This window comes from Labeo rohita, chromosome 13, assembly GCF_022985175.1.
Source record: "Labeo rohita strain BAU-BD-2019 chromosome 13, IGBB_LRoh.1.0, whole genome shotgun sequence".
In the NCBI taxonomy this organism is placed as follows: domain Eukaryota; kingdom Metazoa; phylum Chordata; class Actinopteri; order Cypriniformes; family Cyprinidae; genus Labeo; species Labeo rohita.
Genome location: NC_066881.1, coordinates 341,606 through 358,176, shown reverse-complemented (window position 1 = coordinate 358,176; position 16,571 = coordinate 341,606). Strand labels below are relative to the sequence as shown.

Here is a 16,571-nt window from a genome sequence, read left to right as displayed (position 1 = left end):
GTCTGTTTCATTGCTCATAAGGTGGTAAGATTCGCCGGAATCACTGGAATGGCTTGTTTATCTTGAAAGAAAACAAATGATGCCGTAACATGATTAAAATCTGCAAACTGACATTCAGAATTGAGTCAAGTGCTTTTTACAGTCTCGGAATCCATCCAGATCTGTTCTATTTCTCATTAAACACTTGATCCAGCTAATAAAGGTCCCTCAGCGTCACTAGAAATGGTAGGTGCTAAACTATATGACACTAGTCCTCCAGGAGCAGTACTGAACGCCCTTCTGTGAGCTCGAGTTACTTTCACACCACAGTCACCCGAATTAATGCATAGACGAATGATGTTCATTATTCATCTGCAGTAGATGTAGCTGTTCTTACTGACGCCCTGCATGCTCATTTGGGAATGAAGGTGACACACAGTTTAAGCCAAAGCATTGAAAATTTATTTAAAGACTTGGGAAACAAATAAAAAATAGCATTGGATACCTTGTGTCACTGTTACTGGTGACCCAGGAACTCAGGAATTTTGCATAATTTATAATTTACTACAACTCAAAATCATTTAGGCAGAGTTTCACTGACCAGTCATTAATGTCCATTAATTACTGTGCTTTTCCTTCAGTTGCACTACAAAAAAAAAAAAAAAAAATAGTGTCAACCTGTTTGTTCGGTTGATCTAGTCATATTGACCTGATGAGGTATTGTGAATGTTACAGTCAGTCTGGAAGGAGTAACCCGAAAACTCCATCGTCTCACCTGAAATCAGAGAGTTCACAGATTTTAATAGCAAATCTCTCACATTTGCTTGCATCTAATAAAGACACATAATTATACAAAATGATTAAATGGTTTGTTAGGTGGAACGCTTATAATATAATTTAGTTCTCCAGCATATTATATAATCAGATATGCAATGTTTTCTTACACAGGCATCCCATCCACGTTGAGTTTGGTCTCCAGCCTCTGTCGCTCTCGTATGAGGGACTCCAGTGCTCCAGGTTCTTCAGATGATCCACAATCTGCAGAATGAATGTCTTTAACCAATATTTGAGGAATTAACTAGAAAAGAACTGTTCTAAACAAACCGATGTTGGCCTGACAAAGTAGTAGCTGAAGCTGAAATGAGTTCATGAAGGCCATGTCTTGTGTTCACCCAAAAACTGGGGTTGGAGCTGAACTCTGCAGGAAGGTCGATCTCCAGAAACAGGGTTGGGCACCCCTGATTTAGACATTTTGAAGAACACTGGTAACACTTGTTAGTCCCATTAACTTCCAAAAGGTGAGTAAATGATGACATTTTTGGGTAAACCATCCTTTTAAAAGGGGTCATCAGATGCCCATTTTCCCCAATTGATATGATTCTTTAGGGTCTTAATGAAAAGTCTATAATATACTTTGGTTAAAAATTCTCAATGGTTTTGTAAAACAACACCATTTTTACCTTGTCAAAATGAGCTCTGCAAAAATCATCCCATTCTGAGGGATTGTTCCTTTAAATGCAAATGAGCTCTGCTCACCCCGCCCCTCTCTTCTCTCTGTGGAGTGACGAGCCTGTTTACTTTAGCTGCATTTAGCACATTTAGCCACAAAACTTGCTAACTAGCATGTTATTAGGAAAGGTGCCGCTTTCCTTACACATCAGTGCATTAACAAATTCACAAACATCAGTGTATATTTAACAAATGTCATTTTTTGCTGTGGTTATGTGGCTGAAAACACTGAATCGTTGTGCTATAGGTTAAAAGCACTGAGCACGTCTATTTGCCGTCTATTTGACGCTGGGCCTGTGTAGGTGAAGCTGGATCACGAATGATTTGCGTGAATAATCCACTGCATCTTCAGCGGCTCAGATGTCTGGAGTAAATGACGACCACTATGTTCATTATTACATCCAGCAACACACCACCTCAATCGCTCAATCGGAGATATTCCTGTCTAACTTACATCCCTGCTCCGGCATCAAAACAATGGCACTCGGACTATTACAGCTAATGTAAGGCGGATCTGAGGTAAGACGCTCATGTCAATCAACTATTGTGGGAGTGGCCTCTGTGGGTGTGACGGCACACTGACAGGCGTCTGAGAACGGCTCGATTTGAAAAAGGGGATATTATTTTTACAGATTAATTAAAAACCACTGCATGGATTTTTATCATTATAGGGTAGATTTGTACATACACTGACAACACACATTAATGTTCAAACAACATGTCAAAGTGAACTTAGCATCCGATGACCCCTTTAAAGTGTTTTGAGTGTTTGGTAGATTGCTGCATTGGCAATGACTTTTTTTTTCTTCTTCTTCTTCTTCTTCTTCTTTTCTAACTCCCAGGTAAGTAAATGGAAAAACTTTCCATTTAAAAAAAAATTGAGGTAATGTTGCCATTACAACTATTTTATGAGCATAACCTGCTCCAGAGCTCTTCTAATGTCCCGTGGAACCACTCAACTCCTGCTGAACCCCATAGGTGTAAAATCTCCTGAGAAAAAGGTCTTGATAAACTTGTTTTCCCCCTGTGCAATAATTGCAAGATGCAAACAGCAAAGCATTAAGACCTTTTTTTTTCATTATTGGTGTAGCTTTGTGCATCAGATGCTCCATCGTTCATGTTCAACAGATAGTTGGTCTGATAGTTGGTGAAATCTCTTTTCCTCACGAGCAGTTCCCATCAGGGCGACCCTAAACAACGTTTGTGGTTTGTCAAGCCAACATGTCCATCAGAGATCTTACCTTCAGCACAGCTTCTGTTTGCTCGTGCTCGTCTGTTCTGTTCAGCTGCAGTCCTGCAGAGGTCATCAATTAGTCATTTTTAAACTTCTACTAATCTGAACTACTGTCCACAGACTAGTACAGTTACCCTGTGAGTATGTGATGACTGGTCTCTCCTCCTCAGTACATTTGGCAGGATCATCTTTCCTCAGCACTTCATCCGTGGCACTGCCTCGATCGTCTGTGTACTTCCAAAATGCCTCTGTAAGCATACGAGAAAGACGTGACACATCCATTACAATGTGCATGGTAGTTTGTGTTTTAGTTTGTCGTCTGTTATTGGTTTGTACCTGTAAATCTCTCCAATGGTAAGTTCCTTTGTGTTTGTGGAGGTGATGTTGCTTTACTGTCTGTATCCAAATACCTTAAAGCTAAAGACAAACATGTCATCTCAAACTCAGACTTCGTATATTTCTCTTGTATTTAGGAACACAATGTTGTATACAGATGCACTATACAGTGGGTAAAATAGGTGTTGAACACATCACTGTTTTTCCCAAATGTAAATATATTTCTAAAGGTGCTATTAACATGGGATTTTCACCAGATGTTGATAATAACCCAAGCAATCTATAGATACAAATGAAACAAAACAAATAATTTCAGAAATTAAGTTATGTGTAATAAAATGGAATGACACAGGGAAAAACTACTCAAATTTATTTACAAAAGCCCTTGTTGATAATGACAGCTTGAAGACTAGTCACATGCATTTTTCAGGTGTGATTTTGGCCCATTCAAATCTTAAAGGTTCTGTGGCCTCTTCTCGAAAGTCTGATCTTTAGTTTTTATTTTCTGTTGGACTCATGTCAGGTGATTGGCTGGGTCATTCTAGCAACTTTATTTTCATTTTCTGAAACCAGTTGAGAGTTTCCTTGGCTGTTTGGGATCATTGTCTTGCTGAAATGTCTACCGTTGCTTCATCTTCATCATCCTGGTACTGTAGGTGTTAATATTAATTTCCACTGACAAGGGGCAGGATTGTTTTCCAATTACTGATGGATTTCATCTGGTGTCTTGGCTGTCCATGCCTTTTTGCAGCTCTCTTTCCTCATGTGTTCAATACTTTTCCATGTGTCATTCCATTTTATTACACATAACGTCATTTATGAACTTATTTGTTTTGTACATGTATGGATTACTTGGGTTGTTGCCAACATCTGGCGAACATTTCAAGTCAACAGCACCTTTGGAAATATATTTACTCAGAAAAATGGTGACATGTTCAGTACTTTCCCGCTGTATGTGTCACTATATATTAAATATAGAAGAATCAAATAATATTCCAAAAGGTTTGCATGTGCAAATACCTTTGCGTCTTTTTGCTGTTTTGCTGTGTGGAAGGAGAATATAAACTCTGAAGGCGTTGTGGCCTTTCTTGATGCTTTTGTCTTGAAGCTCTTTGACGTCCGTCAGGGAATTGAGGGCACATCTGAAGTTCGCTTTCCACGTCTTGGGATCAGGTTTGTCTATGCCTGGTTTGTATCGTCCTAAAATCCACGAGACAAGTTTGCATGACCACGTCGCCTATAGTACCAGTACATTTCTGTTGGCATGATTTACCTTTTCTGTGAGTGTTTGATAAAAGTACTGTTGACGCAGACAATAATATTGAATGAGCTGTTCTGTTCTGGCAGTTAATCTGGATGTTTTAAAGGATTTGTTCGAAATTTCGACGTTAGCGGTCTCAGAAGTAGATCAGTGACCACAGAAATTAAATTTAGATACATACCACAATTAAAATAGTAAAATTCTATATTAAAATATCAAAAGTAGACACATTTATTTTAAATACATTTTTCAATCAAACATCACAAACTGAAATCTTAGCTTTTCAAAATATGATGCAACAGATATATTGTTCAATAAACTCTGTGAAAACAACAGAAATAACTCTGTGGAACCCCTCGTAAAAATAAATATACTAAAACGTATTTAAAATACATTTATTTCATGCTAAGTATACTACAAATACAATACAAAATACAAACATTTTTTTAGTATATTAAACTGGTATATTTAAAGTCTGCTAAATTGGAACAACTAATTTTAATGCACTTTAATAGTGCAGAAGTAGTGCTGAAGTTTAACTAAAGATATGCTGAACTATATTTGATTGTGCTAAAGTGGAACTATTGCAAGTATACTTTTAAGTAGACTTTAAATATTTTTCATTCCGATCATACAGTCCTCATCAACAGTGACCTTAAAACATATTTTAGGCTTAATATTAAGAAATGTGCATTGTGCACAAGTTGTACTCCAAATAAAGTTTCATTGGCAGCACTTTACTTGAAGGGATGTGCATAAGACTGACATGACACCTTCATAATCAATATGAAGGAGGTTTTATGCATGTTTATGAAAACTGTCATTAAGTGTCATTCGCTCAGTTATGTCATTTTAATGCAAAGATGATATTGTTTAAGAAGCCTTTGTTATGACATCTTGACATAAACCGATACATCACAACATGTCTTTGTCATGACAACTTCACATTACCAAGACAAAATAACCTGTCATTAATCTGTAATAAACATGACACTGCAGATTAATTATCAAACAATAAAGTACTTCGCTTTGTGGGTTAACATTACATTAAACTGTCATGTAGTTGGTTTAGACACTGACAGTCTTGAGGCCATTATAATTGTGTCATTAATATTTTTCTAACCACTTTTTTTTTTATAGTGGTACAAATTGTCACATTTGTACAAATTTGTCATTAAGATGTCATGAAGTGCTAATACTCTGTCAATAATTTTATAACAGTGCCATGAATATTTTTCTTGACCTCAGCTACAGTGGTACAAGTTGAACTTTAATTAAAATGTCATTAAGTGTTAATACTCTATCAAATTTAACAGCATCATGAATATGTTTCATTTCAGAATGTTTTTTTTCTTTTAGTTTCCTCCAACAGAAGGTCAGAAAATAGACAATTTCAAATGTCATAAAAAGATGTTAGAGAAATAAAATCAATCACCCAATAATAATAATTAAATGGACAAAATTGTATTTTACTGCATTTGCAGAGCGATTCACCCATGGTTGTTGTGTATTATTATTATTTTTTTTTTATCACTGGAATTCATTCCTCTTGAACAGTTAATAGACTGATCCTTCTTATCTGGCCTGATAACAAATAATTGCCCAACAGGTGCAAATGCATTTTTATTTCTTAATGTTTTTCCATTTTCATCATTTTATTTCCTTACAACAAAAGATTGGTTCACTTTCATATTTTTCTGAACAAAAGCTGTCATATACATATATAGTATATAACATATATTGCTGTCGTATAGTACAACATTGTCTTGGTAATGTGAAGTTGTGACAGAGACACTGACAGATTATGATGTATCGGTTTATGTCAAGATGTCATAAAGGCATCTCAACAATGTCATCTTGGCATTAAAAATGACATAACTGAGCGAATGACACTTAATGACAGTAGTCATAAACATGCATAAGACCTCCTTCATATTCATAACATGTGTCATCAAAACATCAAGCTGAACTAAAGCAAATCTGCATTCACTCCACGAAAATCCAGATTTGGAAACTCATAGATCTCGTTTTTCATGGTGACCAACACAGATGGTTCCATTTGGTAACTGATGAACGACACATACGTTACTATGAATATATATAGCACATTCATACATTTGTTAACCGTAAGCATTATAAGCCTTCAAAATGTTTATTTATTTGCTTGTTGTTTATTTTGCATTGTGATCATTTCCTGACAACTGACTGTCACAGCTGAAGTAAAAAAAAAGGATGTTTGAACATTAAAAACTTTGTGATGAAACAGGATGAATCTTTTTTCACAGATATCATGTCATCGACTTTTATAGATAACAACGAAACACATGATATAAAACATATTTCCTGTCCGCTTCATTTGTTTTTTCAAGCTACCTGACTGTCTAAATATTTTGATAGTTATTTTTATCAAGATAATATCTTTCATTTTCATGCGCTGTAGTCACCGTACCTGTGTGAATCGCCCAGTTTCGAAACAGAGTGGCGTCCTTCTCGATATTCCAGCCGTGCCGGGCTGCGTGTTTCCAGGGAATCTGGAAAACTCTGGCAGACTACAGTTCGATGCAGTGGAAAGAAAACACAAATATATTTAGGGATACTGACATCTCTACACAATGCATCTGATGTTGAACTTGGGCAAGTTGGAAAGTTAAAAATGCCGTTTGAAGCAGCACCATAAACTACTGATCCTACCTCGTCCAGCCACACGACTCCAGGATATCTGCCCGAATCGATCTGCTCCTCTAGCCACGGCCGCAGGCGTAGGCGTCCCTGATGCATCTTTGGCTCTGGAGTCTGACGGACAGATCTCAGGTAGAATCGCTCTGCTCAGTGTGATTCACTCCAAACTCTTTGAGATGTTTGTCTGACAGTCTTCAGTGTATCCGCACCATCACCTCATAAAGGGCTTCCTTGAGACACGCAACACACGGCCGGCGGTTTAACGCAGCACTGAAATCAGTGACACGCGGTTATGTTAACAGAAGGAAGCATCATAACTCAGTCTGTCAGTCAGAACTGAAACCTTGGCCTCCTCATACCTGCACCAACAGGTTTGGAGGGTTTCCTTCAAACTGTGGGATGACTTCTGTGGTACTGAGGGACCAAACGCAGTCCCGCCCCACCGCCATCAAACGCTCTGTATTCCACTGAAAGGGGAAAACCTGCAAATACATCAGTGCAGTCACTAAGATTAATCACAGACTAGCTGGACAAGTTACTTACTGAAGGGACAAACAATATACAAACATACTGTAAAAGAAACTTGATGAACGTTTGTAGCTTTGTACAGTTATTTCTCCAGTGTTATAGTAATTGTGGCGCACTGAGCATAAAAGTTACACTACAGATTGTTATCAGTCGGTCGCGTGTTCTTAGTAAACCCTGTGAGTCATTTTTGGCATTGCCTTGTTTCCTGTGAATTCGCTGAGCAGTTCATGCATCTCAGGTATTTTCCAATGAAACAATTATCGGTCTCGCTCTTTTCACAGGCAAGTCAAGTGCAAATACTTGTTCTGATTAAAAATTCTAGCAAACAAACAAGGTATGAACGTCAAAACACTGCTCTTCTCCACCAGTCAGTGCAGATTATACGTGAAAAACATTGTGAATCAGGCCCAGATCTGATATTTAGTAATACAGGTCATCTGATGAAAGTTAACATACTGTCTGTGATGAGCAACTAATGAGCAAATGAGCTGATTTAGGAGTCCTACATAAGACACCTTCATCAGATTTTTAGTTATTTATTTAAGAGATTCTTTGATCCAAAGCAGCTTACTGTAAATGTGCTGTAAGAGCCAACGTAAAAAAGAGATCCCAATAAAGCACTGTTGCACCTGCAGGGCAGACTGCGATTAACAAACGCTTAACGACTGTTAATATACAAGAATAACACGTTTGTCTCTGGAGCTAGTCTGACAGCTACACATACTGCGTATGTTTTTAAGTTAAACAATCATTTCCGTGTCATTTGAAAAGACACCAATAAGTGCTCTTCAATCAGAAATCAGACATGAAGTTTGAAATCCACATATTTAGGATAAAAATCAGCTTTATTAGGGCCTGAGCACCGAAGGAGTTGCTCAGATTCTTCTTCTTCTTCAAAATGAATGAATTTTTGTGGGCCTGTACATTCTCGAAAATCATGAAAGTTTGCACACACGCCAAAAGTGGTGAAAATGAACATCTGATATGGGTTTCAGAAGTGGGTGTGGCAAAATGGCTCAATAGCGCCACCTATAAAATTTCAATGAAGTGTCCCTTGAGCTTTGTTTCACATACATGTACGAAATTCAGTACACACGTAACACACCAATACCTACAAAAAAGTCCCCCGGTACAAAGTCTGAAACCCAACAGGAAGTCTGTTAATTTGCATTTTCTCAGCAAGCTTAGTGCCGTTTTTGCCATTTTCAGGCATTGTATTTAAACAAACTCCGGTCCCACTGTATATTAAGTGTCCTAAACTACTATGTACTTGCATCAAAAAATAAGTACAATGTACTTAAAAAGGTCATATTGTATTGCAAAACACTTTTGCTGCTATTGAGGTGGGATACGGGTAAGGTTAGGGAAAGGTTTGGTGGTATGGGTAGGTTTAACGGTGGGTTAAGGTGTAAGGGATGGGTCAACAGTGTAATTATAAATGTAATTACAGAAACTAATTACAGATGTAATTACGTACAGGTATTTTTTTAAATCTAAGTACAATGTAAATTCATGCATGTACACAATATGTACATTGTATCGAATGATTAATTTCAATGTAAGTACATAGAAGTTAGGGCCACTTAATATCAAGTGGGGCCAACTCCTAGAGATTTAAACAGATCAGCACCAAATTTGGTCAGCGTAATCTACAGCCCTTTGTGATGTTAAACTGCGAAGATCTTGACTTTTCGTTAAAGGGTGTGTTCGTAGTGGCCTGACAAACTTTTATGTTTCGCCATGAAGAAGGAAGTTGTTATAATTCAGGCATACAATGTCCAATCTGCACCAAAATGTACATGTAGCATAAGAGTCCTGTCCTGAACACATGCCCATGACCATATTCGCTCATAGCCATAGCACCACTTGCTGGCAACAGGATACATCATGCCATTTTTAACCAGCACCAAACTTCATATTTTCCATAATATTCCATAATATGCCAATATTCAGTTATAGTCATAGCGCCACCACCTGGTAGCAGGAAGCTTGGCACATATAAATGACTTTGACATATTTCTTCTATATTTACCACTCTAAATGCATCTTGCCCACCGTTCACTGTTTTCCTAAAGCCAACGGGTGGTGGTGAGCGCGGGTGTGAGGGCCCTTTCAACGCTGCTTGCAGCTTTAATTCTATTATAGATTTGTACAATTCTAACAGAGAATGAAGCAGCTAATAGTTTTTTTTTGGTTCCAGATCCCACACCAACACAGATCACTGATAATGGCTTTGATATAAAGTCCAACACTGTTGATCATCCTCCAATCAGCAGTCAGCAGTCACTCCGTAAATCAGGCTTGTGTGACAGTGTAATACACAAAGCAGTGTGGGAATTCTGGTCCTCGAGACCCACTGTCCTGCAGACTTTAGTCCAACCCTCGTCAACACGTCAATCCAAACCAAACTCTAACTCTGATTCCCTAGTGACTGTGTAATGAAGCTTACAACTGAAAATCAGCCAGTGAGTCACTCCAGTTTCACTCTCATCAATCATGATTAGTTGTTGTTGTCAAAGGTAGGCACAGTATCAGTATCAGTACTGAATACCCTAATTACTGAAACAGATAAGGACATCTCATCCAAAGGTTCATACGCATACACATCATACACACATTTTACTTTAATTTCCCCAGAATTAAATATTATACATCACACTGCGATCTCAAACACGCAGTCACAGCGGTAGAGTTGAACTAGATGATCGCTGGGATATTTCTGAGTAAGGATTTGAAGAAAAGAAGTCTTTTCAGTTGTATCAGTTATTCACTATTGTCTTCATTGCTTCACTGAATTTTTGTTCTCAGTTAATCTTGTTTGGAATTTCGTCATTCAGCCCTGTCACAGCCAGCTTTTGTTGATTTAGACTGCAAATGTTTTTTTCACATGAGGCATCTTCCCTAGTAAGCATGTAAGAAAGAAGTGACCCAACAGCAAACAACAGATGTCAGAACTAACCAAGACAATAACTATCAAGGAACCAATGGAAATAACAGACAAATGTATACACACAAGACTAAAAAACACAGGTGAGAGCAACGGGTAACCAAAGGCCCAAGAGCCGTACGCTAAATGTGACAGTAATTCTAATTATTATTATTTACACCGATTTTCAAGTGGTGACCCAATACAGTAAAACGGCCAAAATGATTAAGAAAACTATTGTTGCGTGAAACAGACTGAACAGGAACACCGCACTACAATGTTGCTCAATAAGTCGAATTTGTTGTTTGTTTATGTATTTGTTTTGAATATCGTTTGTTTTTCTTATTTGCATTTAGCACAGTTGTTCCCTGCTGTCCTTGACACAAATCAGACCTGCAGCCCATTTCTGGATCGTGACACAGGAGATCTAGCACTTATTTAAATGATCATGCCCTAGTTTACTTCAATGTTAAAAATGAGGTTGAACCACAAAAGCTCTATTTGCTCTAAGCCCTTCATCATTTGCATTTTAGATTTTTTTTTCCTTTTCCAAATAGGTGTGCTGTCATCTTGTGGCTCAGTATTGTACTATTGTCAGTGCTCTGCTGCTGTTGTTCACTTGTTAGTCACTAGAGGCCCTCAGTGGACTTGTGCTTCCCTGTGTGTGATTGCCTGTGTGTCAGGTGTATTGTAAGCCCTGCTGGTCTGGCCAACTGTTGCTCTGTTTTGGAATAATGTAAACCTTTCTTGGCACTCTTCATCTTGCAGTCAAAGTTTGTTTTATTGGACCATTTGCCTACCTCTGCCTATGTGTTGGATTGTTTATTTGTCAGTTTGAACAGCCTTGAGTTTGGCTGGGTGACGAAAGACGGCCAATAAAGGATGATCGGGCCTTTTGAGAGCAAATAGATGACTCTCAATGCTCAATTCATCTGCCTGAACTGCTGGCTGAATGACAGCACTACCAGCAAGGTTTACTTCCTCTGATTTACCAACCTGCTCGGACAATCACCCCGAGCAACGTGAGCCCATGAATCTGGTTCTTACAGTAGGGGTGCAACTCAGGGGTCTGATGTTTAGACGCTGTGTTTGAAAATAGTTTCACCGGGCTCCCTCATCCCCTTGCATCCACCAGGGAGTGCTAAAAGAAAGAACAAACAGCTCACTGGCCCGGTCATCTGTCAGCCGAGATGTACGGGAACTACGCAGTTGTGTGTTATAAACATCTGATACTGGTGTCCTGACTAACCTTTGGTTGAGGTGTAAAAAGTACAGATACTCTGTGAAAGTTTTACTCAGTTAAAAATACAACTATCTGGCCGAAAACATTCTGAGTAAAAGTAAAAAAGTACAAACAGAGTTTTGGTTAAAGGGAGAAAACAAAACAAAATGGCACATAAACATCTATCCAGTGCAACAACAACAATAAAATTCAGCACAGTGGAATCTTTCCTCAGATGTTTTAGAAAAAAAAAATCTAAATAATCCATCTCTCTGCATATAAAGAAAGTGTATGGGACGTCCAAAAACGTACTTCAAAACAACACAGAGAATATGACGGTAGCCTATACAACCCCTGTTGACAAATCAGTGTCTACTTAAAGGAGAAGTCCACGTCCAGAACAACAATTTACACATAATGTACTCACCCCCTTGTCATCCAAGATGTTCATGTCTTTCTGTCTTCAGTCGTAAAGAAATTATGTTTTTTGAGGAAAACATTTCAGCATTTTTCTCCATATAATGGACTGATATGGTGCCCCGAGTTTGAACTTCCAAAATACAGTTTAAATGCAGTTGTAAACGATCCCAGCCGAGGAAGAAGGGTCTTATCTAGTGAAACAACTGGTTATTTTAATAAAAATAATACAATTTATATACTTTTTAATCTCAAACACTCATCTTGTCTTACTCTGCCTAAACCGGTTCGTGTCAGTTAGTGTGTGTCGAAAAACTCCCATCTCATTTTCTTCTTCCAATTCAAAATCGTCCTATATCGCTGTTTTACCTTTTTTGTTAAGGGTGTTTGATCTTCTTTGCATGTTCACTTTGCAAAGACTGTGTCGGTACTTCTGCAGCAATGTAGGAAGATTTTGAAATGATTTTTGAAGTTGAGGGAGAAAATACAATTGGAGTTTTTCGACATACCCTAACTGTCTTGAGTCAGAATACACAGAGTTCAGGGAGAGAAAGACAAGACGAGCGTTTGAGATTAAAAAGTATTTAAATTGTATTTTTTAATGAAAATAACTAATTGTTTCACTAGATAAGACCCTTCTTCCTCGGCTGGGATCGTTTACAACCGCAATTAAACTGCATTTTGGAACTCTGGGCACCATACCAAAATGCTGAAATGTTTAAGCAAAATGAGCATCTCTAAGAAAGTTGACCATCATGTTCACTTCGTGTGGTCTTTTACACTTGCATTATATGCACTACAAATCTATGTGGTCCTCTGAACAAAAGTCACAAAGATCAGACTTAAATGTTTTAATTGTAACATGCAGTTTTGAACATTTATTGAACTTTTTGAATGTTCTCTTTTTGAGTTGCCTGTTCTAAAACCTACAAACATCACTGGTTCTTATATGTCAAGTGCAAGTTTGAGTTTCTATTTACCATATGTAACGTGTGTAAGATAAAATAAAAATTCTAACGAGTAGCTTTCAGTTGTAAGGACTGAAAAGTACTGCTATTCTTCAGAAATGTTATCAGGTAAAAGTAGTCAGTTTAAAAAAAAGTACCCTAATACTTCAGCACAGTAAGCAAGTAAAATTACTCAAGTATTTTACATCCCTGTGGTTGAGTAAACCAGACATTTTTACTTAGAGTTTCAGAAAGTGTTCAGTCTTTCAGAAACTCATTTTGGACTTCATTCAATCCTGAGTTAGAAAGATCCAGAAAGACTGTCTGAAAGCAGAGTGCAAAATCCACTGTGAGACGCCCCGGAAATAGACACTAAGAAGAAGAGCCATATATCAGTCACACAAAGCTCACTGGCTGTAAAAAGCAAAGTTTAATCCAGTATAATCCAGTCTGCACCGATAATATGGCTCTACTGCATAACTGCACATCAGAAAGTATTATACTCAGTAATTGTCTGAAGTCTGAAGTGGTTTGGAACAAGAAATGTGATCAGAATTACTGTAAAGTGCTCATGTAGAAACGTAACTGCATATTTAGGCTATTAGCTAGGACACCAATACAGATTTTTTTTAAGTAATTTCTTAATTTCTTTTTTTTTTTAAGTATACTTTTAGGTTGTGCATTGAATTTATCAGCTGGGTTACATAGATTTGTCATATTAATCACTGCTATTTTTTAACTGAGCCAAAGCGATAAAGCAAACAGCACATTCAACAAACAATACAAAAGAGTCTGGAATGACCAGCACCTGAAGAAAAGTAAGAGCGTGTCCAGAACCGCACCCTCCTGTACGGCTCGAAGTCATGGGTCGTCCACCATCATCATCTGGGACTGCCTCCATACCATCCTCAACATCACCAACACTTGCGTCTCTGAACAGGCCGAGGTTACCAGCATCTAGTTCTAGTTCTTAATTTAAAAAGCACATTTAAAACAGCCCCAAAACTGACAAAAGTGCTGTACAGGAGCATAACAAACACTAATGCAAATAAAGAATGATAAAGCATTACAAAGAACAGCATTATCATGTGTTAAAATCTAAAGTAAACAAATGAGTTTTAAGCAAACAAGATTTAAAAACCAACAATGAAAGTGCTACTCTAAAGCTGGGCTCACACTACAGGATTTTTAGCCCGATTTTCCCCAAAAATCCTGTCGAGCACATCGATCGGTCCCAGTGCTCGGCGCAGATTATCTGGATCGAATCTTGCACCTCCCGATCTGCTCGCACACAAATCAGGGCCACCCCGATTATTATCAAAAATGTTTGATATTTAGGATCTTAAATGGGGATAATCACGGCTATGATTACATCACTACTTTCACAACAGCCAATGCGTGACCACAAAACAGCTGCTGTACGGTCCGTTGGATAGTGGAGATGGAGGAAACTGCTTTTTGAATTTTTGTACTAACACTGTCTGTATAATGTGTCGAAAACATACCACAACCGCATGGAGTAAGAGAAGCTCTGGGGTGAAATCATCTCGGTTTTGAACATACCGGGTGAGTGCAGAAAGCTGCTAGCAGGCTAGCTAACATATGTAAGCACTGCTGAAATGATCTGTTGCGTAAAATTACGTGAGGTGATCCCACCGGCATGATAATTTTAATAATATCTTGTAGTGTGTGATGCGCCATGATTTCCAAATCTTGTAGTGTGTGCATGTTTAAGATTTGAAGGAAGATAATCTGCAAAGATTCTCCTTATGTGTGCGCTGCAACCAGATTTCAAAATTGGTTAGGATTTTAGTGTGAGCCCGGCTTAAGTTGTACAGGGAAGCTATTCCACAGTCTGGGTCCTACCACCAAAAAAGCTCTATCCCGTCAATATTTTAGCCTCAAGCGAGGGAATAGTCAGTTTTGAAGTCAGTTTTGATCTCCAGATCTTAAAAGGAGGGCTGTAGCTCAGAATGAGAATTAGATCAGATTAGAGCTGGACTATGTAAAGATTTAGACACAAGTAGGATAAAAAGGTTCTGTACTCCTTGGAAATTGAAAACAGATAGATTTCCCAGGTCAATGTTATTGATCTCAGATTTGTCGGATGAGATCACTGTGGTCTCGGACTCATTCAAAGATACAAAATTGCTAGCTAACCAAAGCCTCATCCAGACATCAATGTTTGTTTCTTTTTATCGGCAGATAAACCTGAGAAATATCTGTCGGATAAATAACATTTGAACTAGTCAAATAAAAATCAAATCAAATCATCTTTATTTATATACCGCCTTTAACAATACAGAATTGTGACCATGCGGCTGTACAGTATTAAATAGGAAATAGTACATCAACAATGCCAAGGGCAACAGTAAACACTCAATTTTCAGGTAAATGTTACGAGCCGGGTTTGACTCTCGTCATCTAGCCTCTTCTTTCTATGTCATCTCTCCCTCCCTCTCTCTCCCCCAGCTGTCTGCTATCGCAATCTGGGTTCGCGCTGATTGCTACGGCACCTGATCCCCACTATGCCCTGATTACCCTCTCTATTTCTACCTGTTTGTTTCTGGGCTTTACTGCCAGATTATTACTCTATATGTCTGAACGCCGTCTCTCTGAGACCCTCTACCTGTTGCAAGATAAGTTTAGTCGTGTCAAGTCAAGCCTAGCCCAGCCCTGTCGTGTTTATTGTCCGGTCCTGTCGTATTGCAAGTAACTGTCTAGAGTCTTCTTTGTCTGCCCAGTCATCCTGTTTTGCGCCTTCGGCGCCTCATCATTGGGGGACGCCCACCGCTGGCTTACTCGTACCTGCTGAGGAATCCCCCCTTGCTGCGCTGCCGGAGTCTGCGCGCTCCAGCTGAGACTGTGACTTTCCGTTCCTGTATTTTCCCTGTTCTGCGCTACAGAAGTGGAAGTAGACGGCAGACAGCCTGTGTTACTATTATTACTATCGTTGCCAAGTACGAATAAAGACTTCTGTTTGCTTTTCCCGGCCTTCGCCTCTGGGTCCTTCACTCTTCTCACAACAGAATAATCTGGCCATATCATGGATCCAGCGAAGGAGACCCCCATTCGCTCCGCTGTCGAACTTCAGGGTGCCATGCTGGGGCGACACCAGGAGGAGCTCTCCGCCGCCAGGTATGCCGTGGAGGGGTTGTCAGCCCAAGTAACTGAACTGACCAACCAGCTGCAGTCCCTGCGCTCTGAACCAACCGTCATACCACCCCGTTTTCATTCAGAGCCTCGGATTAACAATCCTCCCTGCTACTCAGGTCAGCCCACACAGTGCCGTGCTTTTCTTACTCAATGTGAAGTGGTTTTTTCTCTACAGCCTGCCACCTATGCGGCGGATCGCGCTAAGGTCGCTTTCGTCATTTCTCTCCTTTCTGGACGAGCTCGTGACTGGGGAGCGGCAGTGTGGGAGATGGAGGCTGTTTTTTGTGAACATTTTTCTCTTTTTAAGGAGGAGATGATAAAGGTGTTCGACCGCTCTGTCTTCGGCCAGGAGGCTTCTCGTCTGCTCTCATCTCTTC

The 16,571-nt window shown here is 39.0% G+C and overlaps 1 protein-coding gene across 1 annotated transcript; it reads right to left on the bottom strand.

Annotated features, from left to right (window-relative positions):
- Positions 1 to 343: 343 nt before the first annotated feature.
- Positions 344 to 8,125, bottom strand: irf1a (interferon regulatory factor 1a). The gene is made up of 10 exons (XM_051126452.1): positions 8,098 to 8,125; positions 7,358 to 7,480; positions 7,011 to 7,268; positions 6,769 to 6,868; positions 4,079 to 4,258; positions 3,059 to 3,139; positions 2,857 to 2,970; positions 2,730 to 2,782; positions 924 to 1,017; positions 344 to 754 (listed from the first exon to the last, which is right to left on the bottom strand). Exons 3-10 carry the CDS (start codon positions 7,095 to 7,097, stop codon positions 675 to 677), a joined length of 789 nt encoding a protein of 262 aa, XP_050982409.1. The 5' UTR covers positions 7,098 to 7,268; positions 7,358 to 7,480; positions 8,098 to 8,125; the 3' UTR covers positions 344 to 674.
- Between the last annotated feature and the right edge of the window lie 8,446 nt (positions 8,126 to 16,571).

Bases quoted from the DNA above. Each gene is read 5' to 3' on its own strand.
- irf1a (XM_051126452.1), bottom strand. From the start codon at position 7,097: ATGCATCAGGGACGCCTACGCCTGCGGCCGTGGCTAGAGGAGCAGATC. The intron at 3,140-4,078 runs GTATTTGCACAT...GTTTGTCTTTAG, and splicing joins AACAGCAAAAAGACGCAAAG to CTTTAAGGTATTTGGATACA. The intron at 1,018-2,729 runs GTAAGATCTCTG...TTCATTCTGCAG, and splicing joins AAACAGAAGCTGTGCTGAAG to ATTGTGGATCATCTGAAGAA.